Genomic DNA, 27,853 nt, shown 5'->3' on the forward strand with positions numbered 1-27,853 from the left:
GAGAAGACCCTATCCCAGCATGCATTGCGCGCGCCAGCTGTAATTTGTGGATTTACGTCAGTTTGCATCTCTTACAAAAGCACCTTTTTATTGTCTTATATGGAAGGATCGACTTTTTTTAAAACTTCATATTGTCTTGCAGTACTTTGGTTAGTATACATTTCTTTTATTTTTGCCTGAAAATGATTTTTGGAGACTTTTTCATACGCCTGTTTGACTGAGTGGTGTCGCATTTAAAAAGCCTAGCGCCCTTTCAAGGTTGTTTATGATTGTTTTGCCTTTAGACTAGCTCTATATTTGATCATATTTCCTGGTAAAAAAAAACAATTATTGGTGAGTTTTCTATTATCTTGCTCTAAGACTGAATGTTTGTGGGCTGCATAAAAATGATATTTTCTGGACTTTTTGTTATGGGTGGGGACCGGGTTTTGTGTTGGACCCAAGTGCAGGAGCAGTAAGACAAAGATTGGAGGAACAACCAAAAGTTTATTTAACCAAACAGGAGAGACTGCACAGTAGACAGGACAGATGGGGCAACTGGACCTGAACCAGGAACTGATTGGACTGGGACCAACCGGAGACTGGGACCCAAACCAGGGACCAACAAGACTGGGACCAGGAGGACAACAGGACCAACCAAGGACGGACAGGACTGGGACCCGGGACTGACTGGACAGGGACCAGGTGAAGTGACCCTGTGGAGCTACTGGGGCTGGATGAACTGCAAGGGAGATGAGAGGGCTGATGAATATGTGCAAGTGCACCATGAGGCATGAAACTCAACATTAACTCAAATAGTTCCTTCAGCTGCAGCTCAGGGACATAGTTCCAAAAGATGACATAGAGTACAAATCCAAAGTTCAGTTCAAAGTCAAAGTTCAAATGATGAGAATATAGTTCAAAACCAAAGTTCAGTTCAGGATCAAGTCTCTGTGTGTTTAGGTTTTCTGTGCTGTACTCCGAGAACCAATTTCATTTGTCTCAGGACCTTAGCTGTTGAGGTGTTCGGTAAGTGGATCTGCTCACAGAAGGCACCAAATGGTTAAACAGTTCAGTCAGTAGAAAAACTACTTCTCAGTGCTCACTGTTCCAGAACCAGCGCTGATGGGGTTAACCATGATTATAAAATATCTGCTGATCACTTAGCGACGCGGAATTGATCAAAGGCTGATTATTTGCAGCCGATTAATGTGAGACGCAGCGAGTGAAAAAACACAGGAGGAATTCAGCAGAAGCATCAAAGTTTAAGCACTTACTGCAGATGGAACGTGACCTTGGAATTAACCTGAATGATCCACATTAAACACAGAAGTTAGATGTTGAGCTAGAACTCACACAGTAAAAGAATACTTATTGATAACTTAAACATTACTATCCAAATGCTCAAAGAAATACACAGACAGTTAAGTTTAGACCGAAAAACTCACAGAGGAAATAAAGACTACATTAAGTCTGAATGCTTAACTGAGAAAACACCATTAATTTAGTCCAGAGACCTGGAAGCTCCACTCTAGTGCTCTCTAAGCCTGGAATACCATGGGAGGAAAAACACGACGAGTCATATATTGCGCCTCTTGCGCCTGGAAGCGGCAGTGGGGAAAAAAACACGAGGAGTTACGTTCTGTGCCAAGAAGCGGCTGTGAAGAAATACTAGGAATTATATTCTGCCTGGACATGGAAGCCCACAGCGGAGGAGTTCGACAGGACGTACGGAGCGCGGAGACTCCAGTCTGGAAAAAAGATGAGCTTGAGGTTCACAGCGAAAAAAAAAAACTCAGAGCTTCGGTAGTGGTGACGGAATGCCAAACAAAACAGAAGATAAAGGGTACCGGCTGAGAGCGATGGTATGGCACAGCTGGGCACCCGTGGCAACCCGGTTCCAACCAGAAGGAACACGGAGGTTCTTCAGGAGATGGTGAGAAAGGTGAGGAAAGAATCTGGCCCCGAACCAGTCAAAGTGCCAAGGTTAAATCCCAGATTGATGATGAGCTGTCATGAGATTCAGCTGCGAGGCTCCCACTCAGCAGAAGTCAGCTGTGAGACGCCGCTCTGTCACTTCATGTGCAGACTTGACAGATGGGGCGGGGCCCATGAGTAACATGACAGGTTGAAGCAGAGCCCTGACGTAATCCACAGCTGACACACCCGTGGCCACTTCACCCAGCAGCTGAACCTCAACTTCACCTGGGAACACAGAGAGACAAACCAGCAGACCAGGGGCAAACCACAACACTTTTTGCAATGTAAGTAGGATCTGCATGATCAATGCAGCTGCAGTATGAGTGAACGGATGGAGGCACGCCATGCAAGCCAATATTTTCTCACGGGGCAGGGCTGGGGTCGGGGTTACCGCAACAACCCACTCGCAATGCTGCGCTAGTGAGCGGGCTGGCGCAGTAAGGGTCGGGGAAGAACGTCGCCCGCTGTTGATGTCACCGCTGATCTGAGCATGCAGAGCTGTATCTCGCATTCATTGCAGCTTACTTTTGGATGTTGAAACCAGGATGAGTATAACAGTAACATTACTAACAGATAAAATCAATTTCAGTTGAGAAATAGCATTGAGTATTGCATTCACTCAACGCGTGGGATCGGACTGAAGGCACTAGCACTCTGTCTTCTCCCTTATGTCACGGCAATGTCCCGGATGTACAAACAGTTTTCGTAGAGGGCCAAATTTTAGCTGCAAATTTGTCATTTTTAAACAAAGATTTCTCCAGTGAATTACAAATTTGGGCTTGCAGATTTACTTTACTGCATTCATAAGGGTCTTGTAAATACATATCAGCTATTTCTTTCTGAGATCTGACCACATTTATTTCATTGCAGGTCTACTTTAAAGGTCTCATTACCAGATGTTGTTTTGGTTCTGGCAGCATCGTGTCTTAGTGGTTAGCACTGCTGAGGTCATGGGATTGATTCTCACCTGGGGCCTTTCTGTGTGCAGTTTGCATGTTTTCCCCGTGTTGGCATGGGATCTCTAGGTGTGCTCCGGCTTCCTCCAATGACATGCAGGTTTGGTGAATTGGAAACTTTAAATTGACTGTAGGTGTGAATGTGTTTTTGGCTATACTCAGGGCTTAATTTGAGGGGGAGCAAGCCGGAGCGCGAACCTTGGACGCACACTCTGGAACCTCTGACGTTGGCTCCGCCAGCTATTTATACTGGATCCATGATCCACCACCTCTCTTGACTAACAAAATATAAAAAAAAAAAAAAAATCACCGCGATTGCTCTCACTGCCAATCACACCGCCGCCCTCCTGTCTGCTGTGTGGAATTGCACCAAATCTGGCAACAGGTCACTGTTTTGATCCAGATGTTGACCGCAGCTGCAGAGCTCCGTGGCCACCGACAGAGGACTTGGATTCTTTGCGGGTCCCGCATCCGTACCCCCGGAGGCAGTGAGTGAAGGGAGAGCCGTGCATTGTGTTCTGCGTGTGTCTGTTTATAATCTTCTCGGACAGAAGAAAAAAGAGAGTGTTTACACAAGAGAGAAAAGTGAGAAAATGTTAATGCCTGTTTGAGAAAAGTGTGTAGTGAGGGGTTTTACAGCCTTAAAACATCTATAATAAGTGTAAAAAATAGCGCTACTTCGCTACTCTGCCGCATTCGCGATCAGACGCTACAAATTCGCGGGGGTCGCGTGGCGACGGACGCGCCTCCTTCGCCCGGTGTGTCGCTCTGCTTGCGTGGACTTTCGCTGCGAAAATTCGCCCCTGTGCGTCATCAAATAGGAGGAGCTTCCATTCCGCTCGGCGTCAAGTCATCATGACGGACCTTGATCACACGGAGCGAGTTGTTGTGAAAAGCTCCCAATACAGAGAGTATTATTATTTGCTGCAGGAGCTGCGTCTGGATGACAGCCGCTTTCAGCGGTCCATCCGCCTCTGTGGGACCCAGTTTGAGGACCAACTGTCCCGTTCACGCGCACATGTAAACAATAAAAAAAAAAAGAAAAGAAACTGCTTGCTGCAGCTCGCTTCTCCCCCAAAAAACTCTGTCATAATTGTGCTTAGAAATCAGTCACCATTTGTTTTATTATACATCTGTGTAGTTAATTAATAAAATATTCTCCACACAGACGATTCACTCCGTAACAAAAAAAAGAAAGAACAAAACTCCGCTGCTTGCTGCTCCTCACTCTTTCCCAAAAAAAACTCTGTCATAATTGTGTTTATAAACCATTCACCATTTGCTTTATTATACATCTGTGTAGTTAAGTAAAATAATCTCCATGGATGTAAAAAAAAAAAGAAAAAGAAACTCCGCTCCCGCTGCTGTTGTGCTGCTGCTCGCTCCAAAAACTCTGTCATGATTGTGAAATAAAGGACAAAAGAGACATAATATCAGCTCACAGGCTGCTACCAGATACAGGACATGTTTACATCTTCAGTCAAACTCCAGACATCTCCATGTCACTACATATTCAGTCCCTGATTGGTCATCGCGGCGCGACAAGACGAAAAAGTTCATTTTTTTCAACTTGGGGAAGAGGGCAACACGACGTGACGCAACGCAATATCGCGCCACAAACGCGCAAAACGCTCAAAATCGCCATCAAGTTTAATTGCTGTCATATCTGAGCTCCGGCTCTGAATGTGATTCACTGATCAGTCTTGATTGTTTAAAAGCTTCGCAGAGGAAACTGGTACACCGCGTCATGCACTCTATGGCAACCTTTGATCGTGGTGTTCATTATGTCTGCGTCGGTCCATCGTAGAGTAGAGGCGGCTGGAATTAATGGGCCTTTTGTTGCACCCTCAAAATAGAAGCAGGCACATTTGAAGTCATCTGGCAGCACACTGCTTTTCCTCAGGTCAGTTCTACAGCTTGTTTGCTGAAGCAGCGACATCCTGCACCACAAAACACTCGCAGCGAGAGATACAGTCTCTTTACTCTCTTCAAGAGCCACAACTAAAAAAATATCAGGTTTGAGTTTATCACTTAGCTATGTCACGTCGTTTCTGACGGCACAGTAGAAGCTGTTTGGCTCAAACATCTGACCTCATCACTTTGCGCCACATACACACTGCTTCTAAAAAGTGCTCGCCACCTTCTACCCTTCATTTTGTATAAGCATCGAATTAAAAACAGAAATTCCTTCTTTTTAACTCCTGATATTTTGACAAGTCAACAAGAAATGTTTTCTGTCCTGGGAGACTGAACTGCTTTGTTTTTATCACGTTAAACTAGAAGGGCACTTGGTGGAGCCCATACTTCCATCATCAGGTTCCTGACCTTTGATTTTGATCCCTCACCTTTTGGTCTGAAGAACTGAGTTTAGATTGGATCAGTGACCATTGATCCTGAATGTTGTCCTTTGATCCCGAACAGATATTTTACACTGATAAATTACTTGATCTTAAATACTGACCTTTGATCCTGAACAGTGACCTTTGATGCTGATCACTGACCTTTGATCCTGGTCACTGACCTTTTAAAACTGATCACTGAGCTTTGATAGTGAATACTGATCTCTGATCCTGAACAATCATCTTTGATCCTGAGTACTGACCTTTGACCCTGAACACTGACCTTTGATACAGATCACTGACCTTTGATACTGAATACTGCTTTTTGATCTTGAACACTGACCTTTGATCCTGAACACTGACCTTTGATCCTGAACACTGACCTTTGAAACTACTTATGTTAGTCAACTCATTACTTAATCAGGCATTTTCACTTCTGGTGCAGTTTTGGTCAAACGTTTTCTGCATTGTTTAGCTTTGTTTTATTCTTTTGACAAACATGTATGTTTTATGAAAACATAATACCAACTGGACTGTTTTTGTCAATGAACCCGCCATATATTTGTTTTGTTCAATTAGCCAAAACACAAGATGATCACTAAAAAGTTTCTAAAAATGTCCTGACTGTGCCTCATTAATCAGATTCACAGAAGCAACAAGCAGATGGTGGCAAAGATCTCACCTCCCTGATGGTGAAATAACAAACGTTGTAATAAATGAGTTTTCCGTCTGTGGAAGTCATTCAGACACTAATATGACTGTTTATCTAATACACGTCTCCCGTTGGTGGCAAAGCTTCATTTTTGCCTAAACCCAGTCGGTGTTTAATGTGATCATACGTCTTAACCCTGCCTGGGTAAATGGCAGCGCATTATTCGCCACTAAACTTAATAACATCTTACAACATAAAATGACTAAAACCTTCATTAGCACAGAGGAGACTGTTTACTTGTTTGGGGCTAATAGAAGCCTTTTTGAATGAAACTCAGGTCGCATTTGTTACCGTGAGTGAACACCAGCATCTCATTATCCACATCTCTAATTACAAAAACAGAAAATGAGATTGAACTTTAGTTTTCAGGCATATGATGGAGGCAACTAATTGATAGTATGATTAATCATAAATCTGTTTCCACCAATCAGCAGGCAGATTTAAAAAATCTGCCTGCCAACAAAATTCATCTTGAGTCTCATAGATTTTTCTCTCTCGCTTTGAAACTAAAAGCTGCTAACTTTGACATTAATGTATTCAAATGGCTTTCTATTAATCATTCAGACTTCTAGTCTTTGTTCCCAATTACAATGTTTTTTGTTCTGATTTAGACTGATGGCACTTTCTTTTATTTCATAAATGATCCAACATTTAACAGGTTAACAGGTTTTTATTTTTATTATAATTATTATTATTTAGCAGCAGCTCTGTTTTTTCTGTGGTCCAACTGACATTAAAACAGACTTTTACCAAATCTTCTTTCATTTTTTAACAAAATAATAATTTAACAGTAACAGCCTCTCTCAGAGCATCCGGCACCAACATTAGTCAGGGTCGCTATGTAATTTCATTGGCTTTTACCTAAATTAGGAAAACTATCCATTTTGGGGAAGTTTATTGTGTAAGCATTCAGAAAACCAAGGTTTCCATTTGTATTTGAACAGTTGCCCCCCCATTGTTGTTGACCTATGATATAAAATAGCGGACTGGCACCATGGATTGTGCATATTGCGAGTTATGGATGCACAATATGCACCATGTGGTGCATATTATGCAATATGGATACATAATTTGCACCACCTGGTTTATGTTACTCATTCGTATCACGTAATATGCACCACATGAGGCAGCCATATTGCATTTTGGGATGGTGTGGGCAGTTTATGTGGTAAGAAACTTAAAAATATTGCTAGTTTTGATCAAATAATTGGCTGTGAAATCTGACTTTATCAGAAGGCTTTTCAAATTTGACCCAGAAAGAGCAGAGGGAGCCATATTGCGTTTAATATTATACATTAAATTTATGTAGATGAGGGTTGTGCACTAAAATAGGAGTGCACTAAAACTTAATTTACACATCAGTGGTGCACGTAGCTTTTTCCATAAAATGTGAGGGTTGATCATAGTCTGCACCATTATAGACCATGAGCCAGTAGTCAATTTTAACCTCATTGGTACAACTTAAAGGGACTAAACAACATTTATAACACCTGTAACAATTATAATAGGATTATAAATGGAATAGTTTTGACTGTGTTGAATGATTGGTCTCCAAAGTAAAGGTCAAACAAGGTAGATGGCCACTGGATTCTATAACATACAACCCCAATTCCAATGAAGTTGAGACGTGTAAAATGTAAATCAAAACAGAATACAATGATTTGCAAATCCTCTTCACCCTATATTCAATTGAATATCAATCAATCAATCAATCAATCAATCAATCAATTTTATTTATATAGCGCCAAATCACAACAAACAGTTGCCCCAAGGCGCTTTATATTGTAAGGCAAGGCAAGGTATGCACCACCAGAGTGGTGCATACAGAGCAAAAAGAGAAAGAAACACTCAGTGCATCATGGGAACCCCCAGCAGTCTAAGTCTATAGCAGCATAACTAAGGGATGGTTCAGGGTCATCCATGTCTTTATGTCTGTAAAACAATCCTGCAGTTTAGCTAATTGGTGTGTGTCCTCTGGCTTCATGGATAGATAAAGCTGGGTATCATCTGCGTAACAATGAAAATTTAAGCAATGCCGTCTAATAATACTGCCTAAGGCAAGCATGTATAAAGTGAATAAAATTGGTCCTAGCACAGAACCTTGTGGAACTCCATAATTAACCTTAGTCTGTGAAGAAGATTCCCCATTTACATGAACAAATTGTAATCTATTAGATAAATATGATTCAAACCACCGCAGCGCAGTGCCTTTAATACCTATGGCATGCTCTAATTTACACCACATACAATACACCACAAAGACAAGATATTTAATGTTCAAACTGATGAACTTTTTTGTTTTTGTGCAAATTTTGCTCATTTTGAAATGGATGCCTGCAACACATTTCAAAAAAGCTGGGACAGTGGTATGTTTACCACTGTGTTACATCACCTTTCCTTCTAACAACACTCAATGTTGAAAAGTGTTTGGGAACTGAGGACACTAATTGTTGAAGCTTTGTAGGTGGAATTCTTTCCCATTGTTGCTTGTTGTACAACTTCAGTTGTTCAACAGTCTGGGGTCTCCGTTGTCGTATTTTGCGCTTCATAATGCGCCACACATTTTCAATGGGCGACAGGTCTGGACTGCAGGCAGGCCAGTCTAGTACCCGCACTTTTTTACTACGAAGCCACACTGTTGTAACACGTTCAGAATATGGCTTGGCATTGGCTTGCTGAAATAAGCAGGGACATCCCTGTAAAAGACGTTGCTTGGATGGCAGCATGTGTTGCTCCAAAACCTGGATGTACCTTTCAGCATTGATGTTGCCATCACAGATATGTAAGTTGCCCATGCCATGGGCACTAACACACCCCCATACCATCACAGATGTGTAAGTTGCCCATGCCATGGGCACTAACACACTCCCGTACCATCACAGATGCTGGCTTTTGAACTTTGTGCTGGTAACAATCTGGATGGTCTTTTCCCTCTTTTGTCTGGAGGACACGACGTCCATGATTTCCAAAACCAATTTCAAATATGGACTCATCAGACGACAGCACACTTTTCCACTTTGCATCTGTCCATTGCATTTGTCGGTTTTTAATGCAGTGCCGCCTGAGAGATCGAAGGTCATAGGCATTCAATGTTGGTTTTTGGCCTTGCTGCTTACGTGTAGAAAATTCTCCAGATTCTCTGAATCTTCTGATTATGGACTGTAGATGATGGAATCAATAAATTCCTTGCAATTGAATGTTGAGAAACATTGTTCTTAAACTGTTGGACTATTTTTTCACGCAGCTGTTCACAAAGTAGTGATCGTCACCCCATCTTTGCTTGTGAATGGCTGAGCCTTTTGGGTATGCTCCTTTTATACCCAATCATGACACTCACCTGTTTCCAATTAACCTGTTCACCTGTGGAATGTTCCAAACAGATGTTCTTTGAGCATTCATCAACTTTCCCAGTCTTTTGTTGCCCCTGTCCCACCTTTTTTGAAATGTGAGCAAATATTTGCACAAAAACAAAAAAGTTTATCAGTTTGAACATTAAATATCTTGTCTTTGTGGGGTCTTTAATTGAATATAGATTGAAGAGGATTTGCAAATCATTGTGGTCTGTTTTTATTTATATTTCACACATCATTGGATTTGGGGTTGTATGTTGCCTCATAACATGATAACTAAGCATGACAGATAGTTATTCCTTTTTAAAATCCTATTAACTCAACATTAACTCAGCATTCAGTCATAGATAGCCCAAACTATACTTTTTTAGACTTTTAATGCTCAGACAATTAATGTGGTATACATTTCAATATGATTGGAGTATTTTTAAATTTGGACCCCAGTGTATTTCTTCATTGACCTGTATCTGGCTACACCTGTCACCCTGGGATGGCAACCATACATTTTGTGTGGGTGATGTTGTAGTGAGGCTAGATTGTAAGTGTTGTTTCATCCCCTTAAGTGGTACTGAAAGCCTGCTTGGCCCATAGACCATTAGCTGTGTTCACTGTGTAATTTTGTTGTCTTCTTCCCTCATCAGCTGGAATACACGGCTCGACTGGACTTTCTGTGGCGTGTTCAAGCCAAGGAGGAGATCAATGAAATGAAGGAACTGCGAGAACACAACGAGAACATGCTGCGGAACATCCTGCCCAGCCACGTGGCCCGACACTTCTTAGAGAAGGATCGAGACAACGAGGTCGGTCATGAAACCACAGCTGCTCCGCATAATTGTTTGGAGTAATTCAAAACTCAATCTTGTTCACACTTTAGATGTTAAAGTCAACTTTTGAATATGGGTATCTAGATGTTTACCATAGAGCAGCGGGACCTCAAGACGCTTTGCCAAGAAGTCACTTGGTAAAATGTCAAGAAGACCAACAAGAAGTCCACTTGCTGTAAATGTCTAGATATCTCCTAGCTGGATGACTGAGTCATTCAGTAAATGACAGTAACTTCAGGTCTCAAACCTGTTCACATTTGACCAAGATGTTGTGGTACTTTTGACTCAACAGCTGGTTCTCTACAGCTGGATAACTGAGGAACTTTGTGAACAATCTGGGCACTTGTTCCTGATTTGTATGAAATGATGGCTAGAGACACGGAACTGTTCTTGGCTTTCCAGTTTAAATACTAATAATAAAAATAAATAATAAGAATAAGAATAACTGATTTAATTTATGAAGCACTTTACATTAAAAGGCAAGTGTCAAAGTGCCACACAAAACATATTTGAAATGCATGCATAAAACATACATTAAACTAGAAGCACTCAGAGAGTGCAAACCTCCGCCAAGGCCATGGGGTCACTGACACCATAACATCTACACGCCGTGGAATCATTGAACCTAAAAAAGTCTAACAATGATGTTTGCTCAGTAGTAAAAAAAAGTTTCATCTGCTGTGACTGGATAGCATGTATCCTTAGCGCTTGGCATCACAGTTTATTGCAACTTGCACCTTTCCCAGAAGCTACTGTCATCTGAGCACTGATATTGATATTGCATGTGCTTATAGACAAAAACAAATAAGAGACAAAATTCAATTTATTATTCAACTAAACTGCAAATATATGAATTTTTTAACATTTATGAAACACTTCTCTAAACAAGGCCATTGTTGTGTAAGTGTAGGAACACGGACCCACAACAGGGGGGCGCAAATGAACGGACAATGGAGAAAGTCAAATAACAAAGCTTTACTGTTGTGAATACGCACAACAAACACAACAGATTACAATTGTGGTTATAACCAATTCCAATGGTGTCATGTGGGCAGGCTCGACGATAGGAGACGTCTGTCCGAGTCGAACCGGAACCACCCGATTTCCTCCGCCACCGAACCCCGGGAATACTGGAGCCGCCAAGTCCCGAACTCCCAGGTGGCCACTGCCTCCGCTCGTCGGATCCGGTACTGCTGGCGAGGAACAGAAACAGTCAGATGTGGGTGCGGCTGCACCCAGCAACACGTAGGGTGGAAACACCACCTCCACCTCTAATCAACAACAACACTGTAGTGCAGGAATGCGAGTACTTATCCCAAAATACAGTCTCCTGCTGTTCTTCTCTCTTTCTGTGCCAAGGCAAAAGTATTCAATAGTCAGAAGACAATTCGTTGGGCTGGATACGTTACCTCCTTGGTAGAGCGATATCTCGGCAATGAGGTGGAGATGCCGTCCAGCTGATATACCCCTCTGCTGATGGATGTCAGCTGTCTCGGTTGATAGGTGACAGCTGTCACCTTGGCTGCTCCTGTGAGGCGGCAGCGCCCTCTGGTGCCTGGAGCCCGCACTCCAGGCAGGGCACCCTCTGGTGGTGGTGGGCCAGCAGTACCTCCTCTTCAGCGGCCCACACAACAGCCATAGGGTCACTGACCCTAAAGAGATTCCCTCCTTGGCACAGTGATCTATTTCTTTTTGTCTCTTTCTCTAAAATTGTATATAATAATCATTAGATTATTAATATTTAAATAAAAATAAATTTAAGAAATATTACAATTTGAAAACAAATGCACCGAACGTGATGACAGCTGCAACTGCTTAATGCTAACTTTTAACATTGAAAATGCCATAGACATGCTAACGTGTTAGCATCAGGATCCGGATTGTGATCCGGATCACCACTAAAATTTAATCACTTGTTCCTCTTGTCATTTCCAACCACTCCACAAAATTTCATCAAAATCCATTCAAAACCTTTTGAGTTATCCTGCTGACAAACAGACAAACAAACAAACGTGACCAAAAACATAACCTCCTTGGCGGAGGTATAGAATCAAAAAAGTAGCAGTCCCATCAATTGGCTTTCCTGAACAGAAAAGTCTTCAGCTGCCCCTTGAAATGCTCCACAGTCTGTGGTACCCTCAGGATTTCTGGCAGGTCATTCCAGAGCCGTGGAGCAGCGAAGGCTTGATCTCCCACTGTGTGAGGTTTAGTCCTGGGGGAGCAGAGGTAAGTACTGTATTCGTGGATTGTAGATGTTTTGTTGTGGATTGTGGTGTGAGGAGTTCTTTGAGATATTATGGAGCATTTCCATGGATGCACTGGTGGGTAAGTAGATTGAGTTTGTGTTCAATGTGGAGGTGAATGAGGAGCCACTGAAGTGTCCTGAGGATCACCGTGAGGTGCTCATATTTCCACACCCTCATCGAGGTTCTGGCTGCGCTACTTTGAATGAGTTGGAGCTTTTGAAGGCTCCTACCAGGGATCCAGATGAGGAGCATGTTACAATAGTCCAGCCTGGAGGAGACAAAGGCATGGACCAGCCTTTCAGCATCATCGAGGGAAAGGGAGGGGCGGCGTTTAGCCATGTTCCTGAGATGGAGGAATGCAGTTTTACAGAGGTGGTGGATGTGTGCGTCAAATGACAGGTGGGGGTCAAACGTGACCCCCAGATTTGTAACAGAGGAGGAAAGGGTGATGGTTTGGCCAGAAAAAGAAATACAGTTAATGGGGGAGGAACAGATCTGACGGGAGGCACTGACTGGAAGAACTTCAGTCCTTGCGGAATTCAGCTAGAAAAAGCTTTCAAACATTCACGCTTCCTTCTCCTCCAGGAAGGTGGTTAGAGCTGATGGAAGTGTGGGGTAGGATAGGTCTAATTTCACATAGAACTGAGTGTCATCAGTCATATAATTGTAGCATGTTGCCCGTGGGGATTCACAGGTTCTATATTGGGTAGTATTTTATAAAATTAGGTAGCTGACATTTTTCAAGGGTGGTAATAAATTATGCAAAGTTTCTGTTATGAGTTGGAAGGGCATATGAGTCCAGAATGTTTTTAGAACCTTAGATCGCAACAGCTTTTAGAAGAAGTAGTCATCCCTTTTATTTCCTGTTAATTACATAATTCTTTAATATTAAGTTACTTTCTTAATGTATGTATGAATTGTTTAGGTTTTTGTTATATACATATACACAGATTATTGTTATCATCACTCATCTTCAATCGCTTTTCCGGGTTCGGGTCGCGTGGGCAACAGCTCCAGTAGGGGACCCCAGACTTCCCTTTCCCATGCCAAATTGACCACCTCTGACTGGGGAATCCCGAGGTGTTCCCAGGCCAGTGTGGAGATATAATCTCTCCACCTATTCCTCGGTCCTTCCCAGGGTCTTCTCCCAGATGGACGTACCTGGAACACCTCCCTAGGGAAGCGCACAGGAGGCAACCTTACCAGATGCCCGAACCACCTCAGCTGGCTTATTTCAATGCGAAGGAGCAGCGACTCTACTCCGAGCTCCCCACGGATGACCGAGCGTCCCACCCTATCTCTAAGGGAGACACCAGCCGCCCTCCTGATGAAGCCCATTTTGGCCGCTTATACCTGCGATCTATGTTATGTGTCGACGCGGATTGAGGAGCGAACCTGCGTCAGACAGGACCCAGCGCTAAAAATAACCAGAAAACGGTTCCAAACAAAAACTATTTATTATACACCTGTGTTTAAAAGTGTAAAAACATAAAAAAAACAACGTCCCTCTGGTGGAGTTATCGTGGCTCGCTCTCCAGCGCCCGCAAGGATTAAAGCCGGCGCTCCTGGACTTCCTACCACCGCCAAACACCCCCCAGGTGGACACGACAAACTGATTCTCTGTGAAGCAAAGAGACGGTGAGGTAAATCAACAGATACAACTATATCTTCCAATAAACACACGCTGCCAGCAACACACTCAGGTCAGTGTCCTTTCTTTTACTTTATGCAAATGAGCAGCCTCTCACAACAAGTGGAGGATCACTTATCCTTCACGCCACAGCAGTGAGAAGCAAACTACGCAATTCTCTTTACAATTCCAGTACACTGTGTAACAAAACACCAAGTTACTATCAACAAGTACTTAAACACTTAATTACCTTTCGTGTGTGCTGACAGCATGTGTCCTCACCCCTCCCTGCTTCACGGGCTCGATGTGTCAAAACCCAGGCGCGGTCCTCAGCGTCTCACAAACGAACGTCACAAGGTCGAGTTCCCGGCAGTTCTGCTTGAATCACACATGACTTAAATGCAGAACGCCATCCAATTATCTGCTTCAGCTGCAAGTCGTCCAGGTTGCACGTGAGCACCAAGCACAGGTGCTTTCCATGATGTTGATGAGGGTGAAGACTCTTCAGCCAGCACCTTCTTCACAGACAAATCAGCCCTCATGCCACCTGGAGAGCAAAGAAAAGAAAAGAACACCAAAACATCCAGCCACGCCCCCCCCAACACACAACAGTACCCCCCCATCAACGGGAAGCCTCCCGGCGACCGAACAGACCAGGCCCGAGAACAGCCCCTCCCTCCGGGGTCCACGTCAGGAAGCAGACGGCAAGACAGGCACCGCAGCTGGAAGGCCGGCTGGAATCAACAAAAGCCCCAAAACATTCCCCAGAACAAGTCCACTCACACAAAAAAAACATAAAACCCACCCAAAACCTCCCCAGGGGACCGTCCCATCAAACCCCGGGAGGAAAAGAAAAACTCCAAAACACAAAAACCCAACACAGTCCCACAACACAGTACAAACGTAGATGCATAAAAGAAAAATAACAAACAACCCCCCCAGAATGACCTGCAGAGCCCAACCCCCCCTCAGAAGGCCTTCATTGCCAGTTCCAGGAGGAACAGCCAAAACCGTGATCCCACAAAGGTCCCCAGGTATACATGGAGTGAAACGGTGCCCCCCAGGGGACCGTATCATCAACCCCAGGAGGCACCCTCCCCACAACCCCGGAACCCCAGATCCGGTCACACTTGGCCGGCCGGTCCCAAGCCAATTCCCCCCCCCAGAGGACCGTCCCATCAACCCTGGAGGCGGAACCCGGAAGGAAACAAAATAAAACCAAAAACCAACCCCCGGAGGACAACCAAAAACAACCCCGGGGGGATATAAAACGACCATAAACCCCGTTGCCCTCCCCGGCACCCCAAAAGACCCCAGGTCCCTCCCAGAGCCCTTTGGCGGCTCTATTGTGGCAAACGGCACAAAATAGTAAGCTGGAGAAGGGAACAGGTAAAAACTAACCCAGCTCCAACCCCAAAGCGCAGCGGAGAACCGGAAATACATCCGGTGCCCCAACTCGACCAAACCCCAGCCACTCGGGAGGGGTGGAACTACCGAAATGGCAAACAGCAACAGATCGGCCCACCCCTCCGACTGAGGCATGTCTCCGCTGCACCACACCCCGGCAACACCCATGACAATCGGTCCAAAGGCTCACCGAGGCTGGAGTGGAACCGGGCCCTAACCAAACCAAAAAGAACGCCTCTAACACCCCCCCCCCTAGGTGCAGAGGTCTTCTGAGAATGCTCAGCGTGACCAACCTGCACCACCCCACAACCCACAAGACAAGCGGTCTAAGGGCAAGTGAGGTTGGGGTTAGGAATGTAGAGAAATAAAAACAACAAAACAAAACGACCCAACAACCCAAACAGAAAATACCTAAAAACACAGACACAATTGACAGGTAAGTGAGCCCAGGCGGGCTTCTGACCGCCTATCACTCCACCAGATACGCCCCTACCACCCCAAACAAGTATAACCCCTGATTAAAGAAACCAAACATTTACGTGTGCTAGAAATTTTTTTTTTTATTTTATTTTATTTTTTTTATTTTTGTTATGTGGGTTCTGTTGTCTGTCCAAGAACACTTGGAGTTACGTCACCGCCATTTCTCTTGACGCCCACGTGTCGGGGCAACACAGGAATCTCGACTTGTCCAAGCTGCATGGGCTCGTCAATAGGAGGAGCCGGAGGTCCCGTCGGAGGAGCCGCAGTGGGGCGAAGAAGAGGCGGCCCAGCTTTGTGTCGGGGAAAGCCCCGAGACAAAAAAAAAAAACCGCTCTAATGGGCGTCCTCTCTCGCGTCCACGCTCCTTCATCCGATCATCTAGACGAATCACCAACGATATTAGCTCGTCTAAATCGTTTGGCTCATCACGGACCGCCAGCTCGTCTTTTAATGACTCATTTAACCCGTCCACAAATACGCCTCGTAAAACTGCGGCATTCCAACCTGTGGGTGACGGAGTTATCGGCACCGATATCGATAGTGCCGCAGCTGGAGCAGCAGGAAGCAGAACAGCTTGCGCTGCAAGCTCCGTAACACGGGCATCTGTTTGTTTAATTTGGTTCGCGAGATGCTGTAATTGCTCCCGTATGTTCTCCAAGTGTTCCTGAACTTTTTCGACAAAAGGAACCGCTTCTGCCGCTGGGTCCATTATGGAATGGCCGGGAACTACTGTTATGTGTCGACGCGGATTGAGGAGCGAACCTGCGTCAGACAGGACCCAGCGCTAAAAATAACCAGAAAACGGTTCCAAACAAAAACTATTTATTATACACCTGTGTTTAAAAGTGTAAAAACATAAAAAAAACAACGTCCCTCTGGTGGAGTTATCGTGGCTCGCTCTCCAGCGCCCGCAAGGATTAAAGCCGGCGCTCCTGGACTTCCTACCACCGCCAAACACCCCCCAGGTGGACACGACAAACTGATTCTCTGTGAAGCAAAGAGACGGTGAGGTAAATCAACAGATACAACTATATCTTCCAATAAACACACGCTGCCAGCAACACACTCAGGTCAGTGTCCTTTCTTTTACTTTATGCAAATGAGCAGCCTCTCACAACAAGTGGAGGATCACTTATCCTTCACGCCACAGCAGTGAGAAGCAAACTACGCAATTCTCTTTACAATTCCAGTACACTGTGTAACAAAACACCAAGTTACTATCAACAAGTACTTAAACACTTAATTACCTTTCGTGTGTGCTGACAGCATGTGTCCTCACCCCTCCCTGCTTCACGGGCTCGATGTGTCAAAACCCAGGCGCGGTCCTCAGCGTCTCACAAACGAACGTCACAAGGTCGAGTTCCCGGCAGTTCTGCTTGAATCACACATGACTTAAATGCAGAACGCCATCCAATTATCTGCTTCAGCTGCAAGTCGTCCAGGTTGCACGTGAGCACCAAGCACAGGTGCTTTCCATGATGTTGATGAGGGTGAAGACTCTTCAGCCAGCACCTTCTTCACAGACAAATCAGCCCTCATGCCACCTGGAGAGCAAAGAAAAGAAAAGAACACCAAAACATCCAGCCACGCCCCCCCAACACACAACAATCTAGTTCTTTCAGACATGACCCAACCCTCATGACCATAGGTGAGTAGGAACAAAGATTGACCAGTAGATGGAGAGCTTTGCCTTTTATTGTTATCATTATTACTATTATAATCAGTATTATTATTTTATTGTTACTTCTATTTTGTCATTTGATTTTTAAATGGCCCACAATGGAAATAAGTGTTTTCACTTTCTTGTGCCATCCATGTATTTTTAATGTAGTTACAATTATATTATGTACTTACATTGAACTTAAAATCACGCAGGCAGGCTTTTAATACATAGATAATTTACCGTCCCCTGCTGGAGTGTAATGTGAGACCAGAGTGTAATTATTAACGTCCATTGTTCAGTGTTGTTAGTTAACCCCCAAAACATGAATTAGCTGCAAATCGTGACTTATCCGCAAACCATTAACTGCAAAACGTTTGGAAAAATGTGCAAAAATTTAATTTTAGCAATTTTTTTTATCATTAAAAATAAATCATAAAATGAGCAATAAAATTCACTAATTCATTAAAATTAAATTTTTGCACATTTTTCCAAACTAAGTGCTGTAGTATATCCAGCAGGAGACCACTGATGTGTGCAGTGAATTTGGTGACACCACACCTGAATTTATTGAATATTTTTTCTGGTGTCTTGTTTTTGCACTTTGTAGATGGTCCCTACGCTTCCATTTCTCTGCCGTCTGCTCGTTCAGGCAGTGTTATTTTCTGGCTCAGAGGATGGTTCATCTGGATAAAATAAGTTTGTAGCTCATTGTCTACCTTCCTGAGGTTAGAAACTAGTGTTGTTTGTTTTTCTACAATGTTTCGCTTAAGATTATTGAGCCGTTTAACGGAGGGGGAGGTTTCTGTCCTCTCTGAGTTTGATGCCTTTGTTACCGTTTGACAGGTGGACTGTCCCAGTCAAACTCCTCACCTGACACTGTCCCTGGAGCGGGACACACCCATGACACCAGAAGCGACACCAGAAGCTTGACACCAGAAGCGAGAGCTACTCGGATCACCTCCCCACCTCACAGACTGTAGTGACCCAAAGAAAAATAATTTTTGCGTTGAGAGGGTTTCCTACAGTAACTGATCTGTAAACTGAAATCCATAAATTAATTAAACTGGAAAAAAAAACATCTATATATTATGAATGATATTCACGTTTTGTGAGACCCGCATTCACGTTTTGGGAGATATTTTTTTAGTATTCACGTTTTGCAATTAACAGTTTGTGGATATAAATAAAATATATATATATATATATATATATATATATATATATATATATATATATATATATATATATATATATATATATATATAAAATGTATGTATGTCAGAATAGACAGTGCAGCACATGTCCATTTGAAGTAAATGCTTGGGGCAGCGTCCCTCTTCAGCTTCAAGAACATTTATATTTAACTGTCCTCTGTAAAATGGCAACTACCGTTGTCATGTGTCATGTGATTTTACTTTGGCCCTGCTCGTGTCCATAGCTTCGTCAGCAGGGGGAGCTGTGGCTCCACGGAGTTCTCTGACTGTGGAGCGTGGGGACGGTGGCACCCTTTCGGACCCAGAAGGAAGAGGGATGGCTTGCGCCCGGCCACGCCCTTCGCTCTGCTCCCGACGGTGTTCTTCTAACCGGTTGTCCAACCGTATAACCAGGTCGACAAGCCCGTCAAAATCCCGCGGCTCATCCTTAGCCAGCAGGTGCTCCTTCAGGACCGGAGACAGTCCGTTTACGAAGGTGGCGCGGAGTGCAACGTTATCCCATCCGGACCTCGCAGCCGCGATGCGGAAGTCGACTGCATACTCGGCTGCAGTCCGACGTCCCTGTCTCATAGACAGCAGCACGGTCGAAGCGGTCTCGCCTCTATTGGGATGATCAAACACTTGTTTAAACTCCCTCACAAACCCAGTATATGTCGTTAGGAGCTGTGAATTTTGCTCCCAGAGCGCCGTAGCCCAGGTGCATGCCTCTCCTCAAAGCAAATTAATGACATAAGCCACCCGGCTAGCATCTGACGCATACATGACGGGACGTTGTGCAAAGACAAGCGAACACTGCATTAAGACGTCTGCGCACGTCTCTACACAACCTCCGTACGGTTCCGGTGGGCTTATGTATGCTTCAGGGCATGGGGGGTGGGTTCGTTGAATCACCACTGGAATGTCTGTATTTTGTGCTCGGTCGGCTGGAGGAGGTGCTGCAGCAGCGCCCTGAGTGCGCGCTTCCACCTGGGCGGTGAGAGCCTCCATCCTCCGATTGAGTATGACGTTCTGCTTGGTTACTAAATCCAACCGAGCAGTGAAGGCGGTTAAGATGTGCTGCAGCTCACTTAACACGCCTCCTGCCGACGCCTGTGCATCCTGTGTTTCCATTGGCGGTTCAAGCGATGGTTGACGCCCCTCAGGATCCATGACGCTGGCCGAGAAATCATGTTGTGAAAGTGTAGGAACACGGACCCACAACAGGGGGCGCAAATGAACGGACAATGGAATAAGCTAAAAATATAACAATTTAATGTTGTGAATGTGCACAACAGAGCAACAGACAACACAATTGAGATCAACAGTCAAATTAGTCACAGTGATGTGTGGGCAGGCTCGAGGATAGAAGACGCCCGTCCAGAAAAGAGCCGGATCCCACACGCCTTCCACTTCCACCGCATCTGAAGCAACCCTGGAGCCACCAAGCGCAGGGTCCCCAGGTGGCCACTGCCTCCGGCTGTCAGATGCTGCCCGGCTCTTATGGAGATGTGATTGATGATGATGAGTGACAGCTGGTGTTGTTGATGGGTGACAGCTGCCACTCCCAGTTGCTCCGGCGCCCTTTCGTGCCTGAAGCCCGCACTTCAGGCAGGGCGCCCTCTGGTGGTGGGCCAGCAGTACCTCCTCTTCAGCGGCCCACACAACACGAACCTTCCAAATAGTTACAAAATGCATCGATTCACAATGGTTTCAGTCAATTTTCCAATTTTAATGCATTTGGCCTTTAAGAAGAAGAAGAAAATGGCTTTAAAGATTAATTGTTAGAGTAGCATAATAAGAGCTGTTTAATATTTTTCATGTTTGTCATTAATGGTTCTATTTCTGGACACTGAAAACACTGAAACACTTTGTTTTTCTCTTTCTGCCTTTGACAGATCTGAACGTTCCAGCTCATTTTTCAGTCCGGACGTTCTCCAAAATTAGTTGAATGCGTTCATTACAGTTCAATCTCTGTGTTCAGAAAAGGCTGCCTAATTAGTTTCCAAACCAAAGTGGAGACGGAGCGAGAATAAGTTGTGTGTTCATTCAGCTGGAAAGCCTGGGTGAAGCCAGAGTGCTTTTTTGAATTTGATTTTAATTTGCTCTCAGTCAGCAGCAGAGACATGTTGATTTGTCTTTCATTTCCAGCAGTGAATCAGCTGCACAAACTGTTCACCTTTTTATTTTCTGCTTCAATTTTACTGTCAGTACTTCATTTTCTGTTAGTTTGCAGATATACTGTAATTACAGTTTTGTGGAAATATTGACACACACACTGAAGAACATTCAAGCATGCCTGCTGTAATTGGAACCACCTCAGATCTCAGCCAGACCAGGTGTCCATCTAAACAAGTCCATACGTAAGTCTGGATTTGACAGAAAATCACTTTTGTCATGAAAGCTGACTCGATTTGCAAAGATTCTGTTACATTTAAAATATTATGGGCCTGATTTACGAAAGGTTTGCATGTATAAAAAGTGTGTAAACTCCATATCACCCGCAAACAAATGATCAACTTTCAAACGAGCAAAGTAACACTTGTTGTCCATTCCTTACATTTGCCTTTGGGGTGAGTCCACCGAAGTGCACAAAATACCTGAAGAACATGCAAATAGACAGAGTTGGGTAAAATAACTGAATACAAGTTGCAATACTATCTCAGTGAATTTGGATTACCTACGATTGATAAAAGATCTGTCTTCAACTGGACACAAGACAAACAACTGGTGTAATATTTAAAGATTTATTTACATATGCACATGTACAAGCAAATGTGAGTGAGATTTTGACAATATGAGTGATGATTCATAGTTGATTACTGAGAAGATATGTTGATGATGAGATGTGAAAAGCAAGAGAAATGAAAGAATGAAAAAGAAAAATTTAATAATAAACCTGGTAGGAATTTAGTGGTGTGCTTTGGCTTCACAAATTATTGTTATTAAAAACAATTAACCAAAGAAGCTACTTTGCCACACACACACACTCACTCATCTTCAACCGCTTAGTCCAATTAAGGATCGCATGGGACTGGAGCCTATCCCAGCAGCCACAGAGCGCAACTCTGGACACCCTGGACAGGACGCCAGTCTGTCACAGGACCACATATAGACAAACACATTCACACCCACATGCACACCTACGGACAAGTTAAAGTTTCCAAAACACCTAACCTGCATGTCTCTGCATATGGGAGGAAGCCGAAGCACCTGGAGGGAACCCACGCAAGCACGGGGAGAACATGCAAACTCCACACAGAAAGGTCACAGGTGGGACTCGAACCCATGACCTTCTTGCTGTGAGGCAACAGTGCTAACCACTAATCCACTGTGCTGTCCCACTTTGCATCACTGACAGCAAAGACCATTCCAATAGGTGACTTTTCTGGTTCCTTTGGATTGGGTGTAGTGCGGGAAATGAAAGTTGCGGAGAAAAATTAAAGTAATACCCATCATACTAGAGGCCGAATGAGCCCAAATGAATTACAATTCGGACTCCATTCGGAAAAGGCGAGGTGCATTTGAAAACCTCCCAAAACCTCCAGCATTATGAGTGCATTCCAAACAGTCTGGCACAGTTGTGCAGCCAGCCTGAATGTAGAGCACATGCACATTCGGCAGTCAATGTGGCCTCTAACTGGATTAAGACTGCGTTCTAAATATTGTCACAGCCTCAATACAGCATTCGGAGCAATCTGATCGCATTCGGGAGACATTCGCCATGGTCAGGCATGTCAAATCCTGCCGGCATGGTTTGGAATGCACCTCCAGTGCATCCCATTTGGGGTGTGCAAAGGGAATATTATAATGTGCAAAGTCTGTGGCACGCATTCATTTTGTGAAGTAGACGTGAACATTGCGCAATCATACCTAAAACACCATGTGCCACTGAGAGTCAATGCGTCTCAGAGCCGTGGATCAGCGCGCACATCTGGACAAGGTGTTACATCCATAATAATCACATTATTACAGCTAGATTGTCAGTCCCTCTCATGGGTCAGATCAGTGGCGGTTCTGAATTACTCCCCGGGCGAGACCCCCTCTGTAACATTTGTTAGTATCAGCACAAGGTATTTCGTTCAGGCATTCAAGGAGACACCTGTGTTTACACACAGCAGGGACTAGGGGTCCTTAGAGGTGCTCATGTGTTGAAGCCAGAAGCTCCACGCTGACTTAATAAAATGAAGTGAATACAGTAGACAGCAGTCATCGTGGTATCCTTCCACCTCATTGTGGGAATAAGAAATGGTGTCAGAATAGCCACTCTATGGATATCGCTGGAGTACCCTCGCTGAAACTCAACTGGGAATCGCTCAACCTGCTGGGTGAATAGAAGAAATTCAAGCAACATTTGCAAGTCATGTCTCCGGCCGACTCAGCAGTAAGAAAGAGGAGGAGAAATGCAGTTACTTGTTGCTGTGGATTGGAGAGAAAGGTAGAGACATTTTTAACACATGGACTCTCAACGCAGATGAATTGAAGACGTTAAAAATGTACTACGACCGCTTTGAGAAATATAACCTGCCAAAGAAAAACATGATTTTCGCATGGTATGAGTTCCATGAAAAGATGCAGGGTACCAACAAGACACTGGAACAGTTTGTTACCGAGCTCAAGCTACTTGTAAAAGATCATGCATATGTAAATGAAGAGGAGACCCCATTGTCTTCGGCATACACTCAGCTAAAGTGAGGGAAAAACTTTGGAATGTTGGTTCGGAGTTGATGATCGACAAACCAATGGACATTGCAAGAGCACATGAGTTCTCCCAAGCTCAGATGAAAACCATCAGCAGCAGGATGCCAAACCCCATCCAACGCGAGCAGTGCATGCAGTATAGCGGCACACATCAAAAAGCACCGCTGCTGCTGTGAGCGCCAAACATGACGACGCACAGAGGAGCTTCAATATGACCGACATGGAATGGAGACACATGTAAAGCTACGGCTATTGCGGAAACAAAGCACACGGGGAAAAGGAAACCTGCCTAGCAAGACGCAAACAATGCTCTAAATGTGGAAAGCTTAATCATTTCACGAGAGTCTGTAAAACAGCAAAAAGAAGAACAGTACATGCAGTGGATGGTGAACAGACACCAGACAAAGAGCCAGAAGAGCTTCTCATTGATGCAGTGACACAGAAAGGACATGCTTCAGATCATGGGCAAGCATATGCAGACATTGAGATGCCAAAGAATCAGAAAAGTTTTATTGCCATATGAGTGAACAAGTTCACAACATTAGGAAACTGCTGCGGTACTTGGTGCTAACATTAAAAAAAAGAGTAGTAAAACAAGTAATATATAATAAAACTTAACACTGTAGCAATGTTACAAAATGTACAGAATGTATGAGCTAAGATAAATAAATGGTGATGATAAATGGTGATAGCAACAATCTAGAGTTCTAAAAGTTCTTGTTGATGAGGCTAACAGCAGAGGGGAAAAAACTGTTCTTATGGCAGGAGGTTCTGGTCCGAAGGGACTGTAGCCTCCTGCCTGAGGGGAGGAGGTCAAAAAGGCTATATCCAGGGTGAGAAGGATCGGCTCTGATCCGACCTGAACGCCCCAGTGTCCTGGAGGTGTACAGTTCCTAAAGAGATGGAAGGTTGCAGCCAATCACTTTCTCAGCAGAGCGTATAATGCGCTGTAGTCTCTGTATGTCCCTGGTGGTGGCTCCAGCATACCATACAGTGATGGAGGTGGTGAGGATGGACTCGATGATGGCAGTGTAAAACTGCACCATGATCCTTGCTGGCAGGTTGAATTTCTTCAACTGCCGCAGGAAGTACATCCTCTGCTGGGCCTTCTTGACAACAGAAGTAATGGTGGACTCCCACCTGAGGTCCTGGGCTAGAGTTATTCCCAGGAAACAGAAGGTGTCCACTATAGTGATGGGGGTGTCTGCCAGGGTAATGATGGGGAGAGGGGCTGTGTTCTTCCTAAAGTCCACAATAATCTCCTCTGTCTTCTCGGTGTTCAGCCCAACTTGTTATAGCTGCACCAGGACACCAGTCGTTGGACCTCCAGCCTATAGGCGGACTCATCCCCATCAGAGATGAGTCCGATAAGGGTGATGTCAACTGCAAACTTGATAAGCTTGACAGACTGGTGATCAGAGGTACAGCAGTTGGTGTACAGGGAGAAAAGCAGAGGAGAGAGGACCCAGCCCTGAGGAATACCGATACTGGTGGTCCGGGAGTCCGAGACATTCTTCCCCAGCCTCACGTGCTGCTTCCTATCCTTCAGGAAGTTGGCAATCCACCTGCAGGTAGAATCAGTCACATTCATCTGGGAAAGCTTAGCCTGGAGAAGATCCACAAACAGGATCCTAGCGTAGGTTCCCGGGGAGTCCAGATGCTGCAGAACGAAGTGCAAAGCCAGGCTGATGGCGTCATCCACAGACCTATTGGCTCGGTAAGCAAACTGCAAGGGGCCCAAGAGGGAGGCCATGAGAGATTTGAGGTGGGACAGAACCAGATGCTCAAATGACTTCATGACTACAGAAGTTGGTGCCACCGGTCTGTAGTCATTGAGTCCAGTGATCCTCGGTTTGTTGGGAACAGGAACAGTGATGGAGGTTTTGAAACAGTCAGGCACGTGGCAAGCCTCCAGTGATGAGTTGAATATGTCTGTAAACACTGGGGCAAGCTCATTAGCACAGTGTCTCATAGTGGCAGGTGAGACACCGTCTGGCCCAGGAGAGCACTGTGTTAAAATTTAAATTGGACACTGGTGCTCAAGTGAATGTAATTCCCCTGATTGAATATCACACTCTAAAGCAGAAAGGCAAGCTGCAACCTTCCACATTTAGACTGACTGGCTATGGGGGACAACAACTGACAGTAAAAGGCACATGGTCCATCCTGTGCAAATACAAGGAACGCAACATGATTTTGGACTTCCACATTGTGGATGCACAAGCCCCACCAGTGCTTGGATTAAAAGCATGCCTGGATCTAGACTTGATTAAGTTGGTGTTATCAATTAATACACCTATGGGCAAAGAGAGCATCATGTCAGAGTATGGTTACATTTTTAAAGGGATTGGACTGTTTCAAGGAGAATGCTTAATTCATCTCAATCCAGCTGCAACACCAGTGGTGTGTCCACCAAGACAAATAACCCATGCTTTCCGTAGCCATCTAAAGGAAGAGGTCCAGAGCATGGAGGGCACAGGGATCATCGCCAAGGTAACAGAGCCAACCAAGTGGGTCAACGTGCTGGTGGTATCTGAGAAACCGCACACTGGCAAACTCCAAATCTGTCTGGACCCCAAAGACGACTGCAAAGCCAGTGGCACCAAAAGAAATACTACGACAGATCTTCTAAGCTGCGGTCACCTCTCCACAGCGGGGACATCGTCAGCATTCAAGAACACAACCGTTAGAAGCCAGCAGTCATCCTCCAGCCAGCCACTACTGCACGCTCCAACATCCTACACACTCAAGATGGTCAGGTGTGTCGCAGGAACAGCAGACACCTCCTGAGGTGCACTGAGCAGCAGGATCAGTTGGGCAACACATATAGCTCAGCAAACACAGAACACAAAGATGAAGACATAACACCCGACACATCCACACCCGTCATCACACCACACACTCACGACACACACACTACTGAGAAACCACTGACTGATGAAACCGTCTACTGCACAAGGTCAGGTAGAGAAGTCAAACCACAGGCTGTAAATGGTAAATAAATGGTAAAGAGACTGCATTTATATAGCGCTTTTCCATCTGCATCAGACGCTCAAAGCGCTTTACAAATAATGCCTCACATTCACAACCAAAGTGAGGGTGCTGCCATACAAGGCGCTCACTACAGATCAGGAGCAATAGGGGATTAAAGACCTTCCCCAAGGGCCCTTAGTGATTTTCCAGCCAGACTGGAATTTGAACTGAGGATCTTCTGGTCTCAAGTCCAACGCCTTAACCACTAGACCATCACCTCCCCAGGTCTAGGCTGTCCTAGACCTGTAAAAAAAAAAAAAAAAAAGGGTACACTGTTGCAAAGTTGTTATGCATGTAGGCATATATGTTCCATTAAGAGTATACTAAGCCACATTTAAGTTGTATTTGCATTTTATTTGCAATTATTGCAACACAATTTTAAGGAGTTGTTTATGACATTGAAAGATAACATGCCGACCTGTATTTACAGTCGTGCTCCTCCACTGTTGCATAGGTTGAACAGCTGAATATTATCTCCATTTTTATGGAGGGGGATGTAATATTTGTTAGTATCAGCACAATGTATTTCATTCGGGCATTTAAGGAGACACCTATGTTTACACACAGCAGGGACTAGAGGTCCTTAGAGGTGCTCATGTGTTGAAGCCAGAAGCTACAAGCTGAGATGTGTTTTTAGGCGGAAACTTAATAAAAGTGAATACAGTAAACAGACGTCCTCGTAGTATCCTTCCACCTCATCGTGGGAATAAAACACCCTCCGAGTGCCCCATCAAAAAAAAAAACAAAAAAAAAAACATAATTTTGCACAAACACACATTTTTGATGTTATTATTATTTTTTTTTATTTTAGAAGTGCCCCTGATATAGACATCAAAAGGGAGTTTCTATACTCATCTCAAAATTAGCTCTAAATTATGAACATATGAACATATCAACACAACTTGATATTGGAGTCCACCGAGCAGGGATGTAGGCAGAAATCATAAAACGGGTGGGCCCAGAAAAAATCAGACGGGCCCAGCCTTTGGGGTTGTAGGTAAGGTGTAGGTATTATAATACACCGTTTGAAGTATGCCTCGTTTGGACATCGCAAGCAACGTTATCACTTAGCCTACAGCACTGTCAAAGTGAACACACATACGTGACATGTCAGACACAAGTACTCTTCATGGATAATGCAAGCTGCAGTGCAGCGCCCCACACACACACACACACACACACACACACATTGGGCGTCATGTATCAATGTTGCGTACGGCGATATTTGAGCGTATATGGGGTGTACGACAAAACGGCTGCGCTACTTGGCATTTATCAATGTGGTCGTTGGCGTACGCTGCGCTGAAAAAATACAGCAGGTCGAGAGGTGGTGTAAATATACACCAAAATGAACCAGTGCTGG

At 44.5% G+C, this 27,853-nt stretch overlaps 1 protein-coding gene across 1 annotated transcript in view; it reads left to right on the forward strand.

Annotated features, from left to right (window-relative positions):
* Positions 1-27,853, forward strand: part of adcy8 (adenylate cyclase 8 (brain)) — a 304,694-nt gene that overhangs the window by 248,604 nt on the left and 28,237 nt on the right. The window contains 1 exon segment of the mRNA XM_034182725.1: positions 9,958-10,116. Within this exon segment, the coding sequence (XP_034038616.1) occupies positions 9,958-10,116 (159 nt within the window).

Source organism: Thalassophryne amazonica, chromosome 12, assembly GCF_902500255.1.
Source record: "Thalassophryne amazonica chromosome 12, fThaAma1.1, whole genome shotgun sequence".
In the NCBI taxonomy this organism is placed as follows: Eukaryota; Metazoa; Chordata; class Actinopteri; order Batrachoidiformes; family Batrachoididae; genus Thalassophryne; species Thalassophryne amazonica.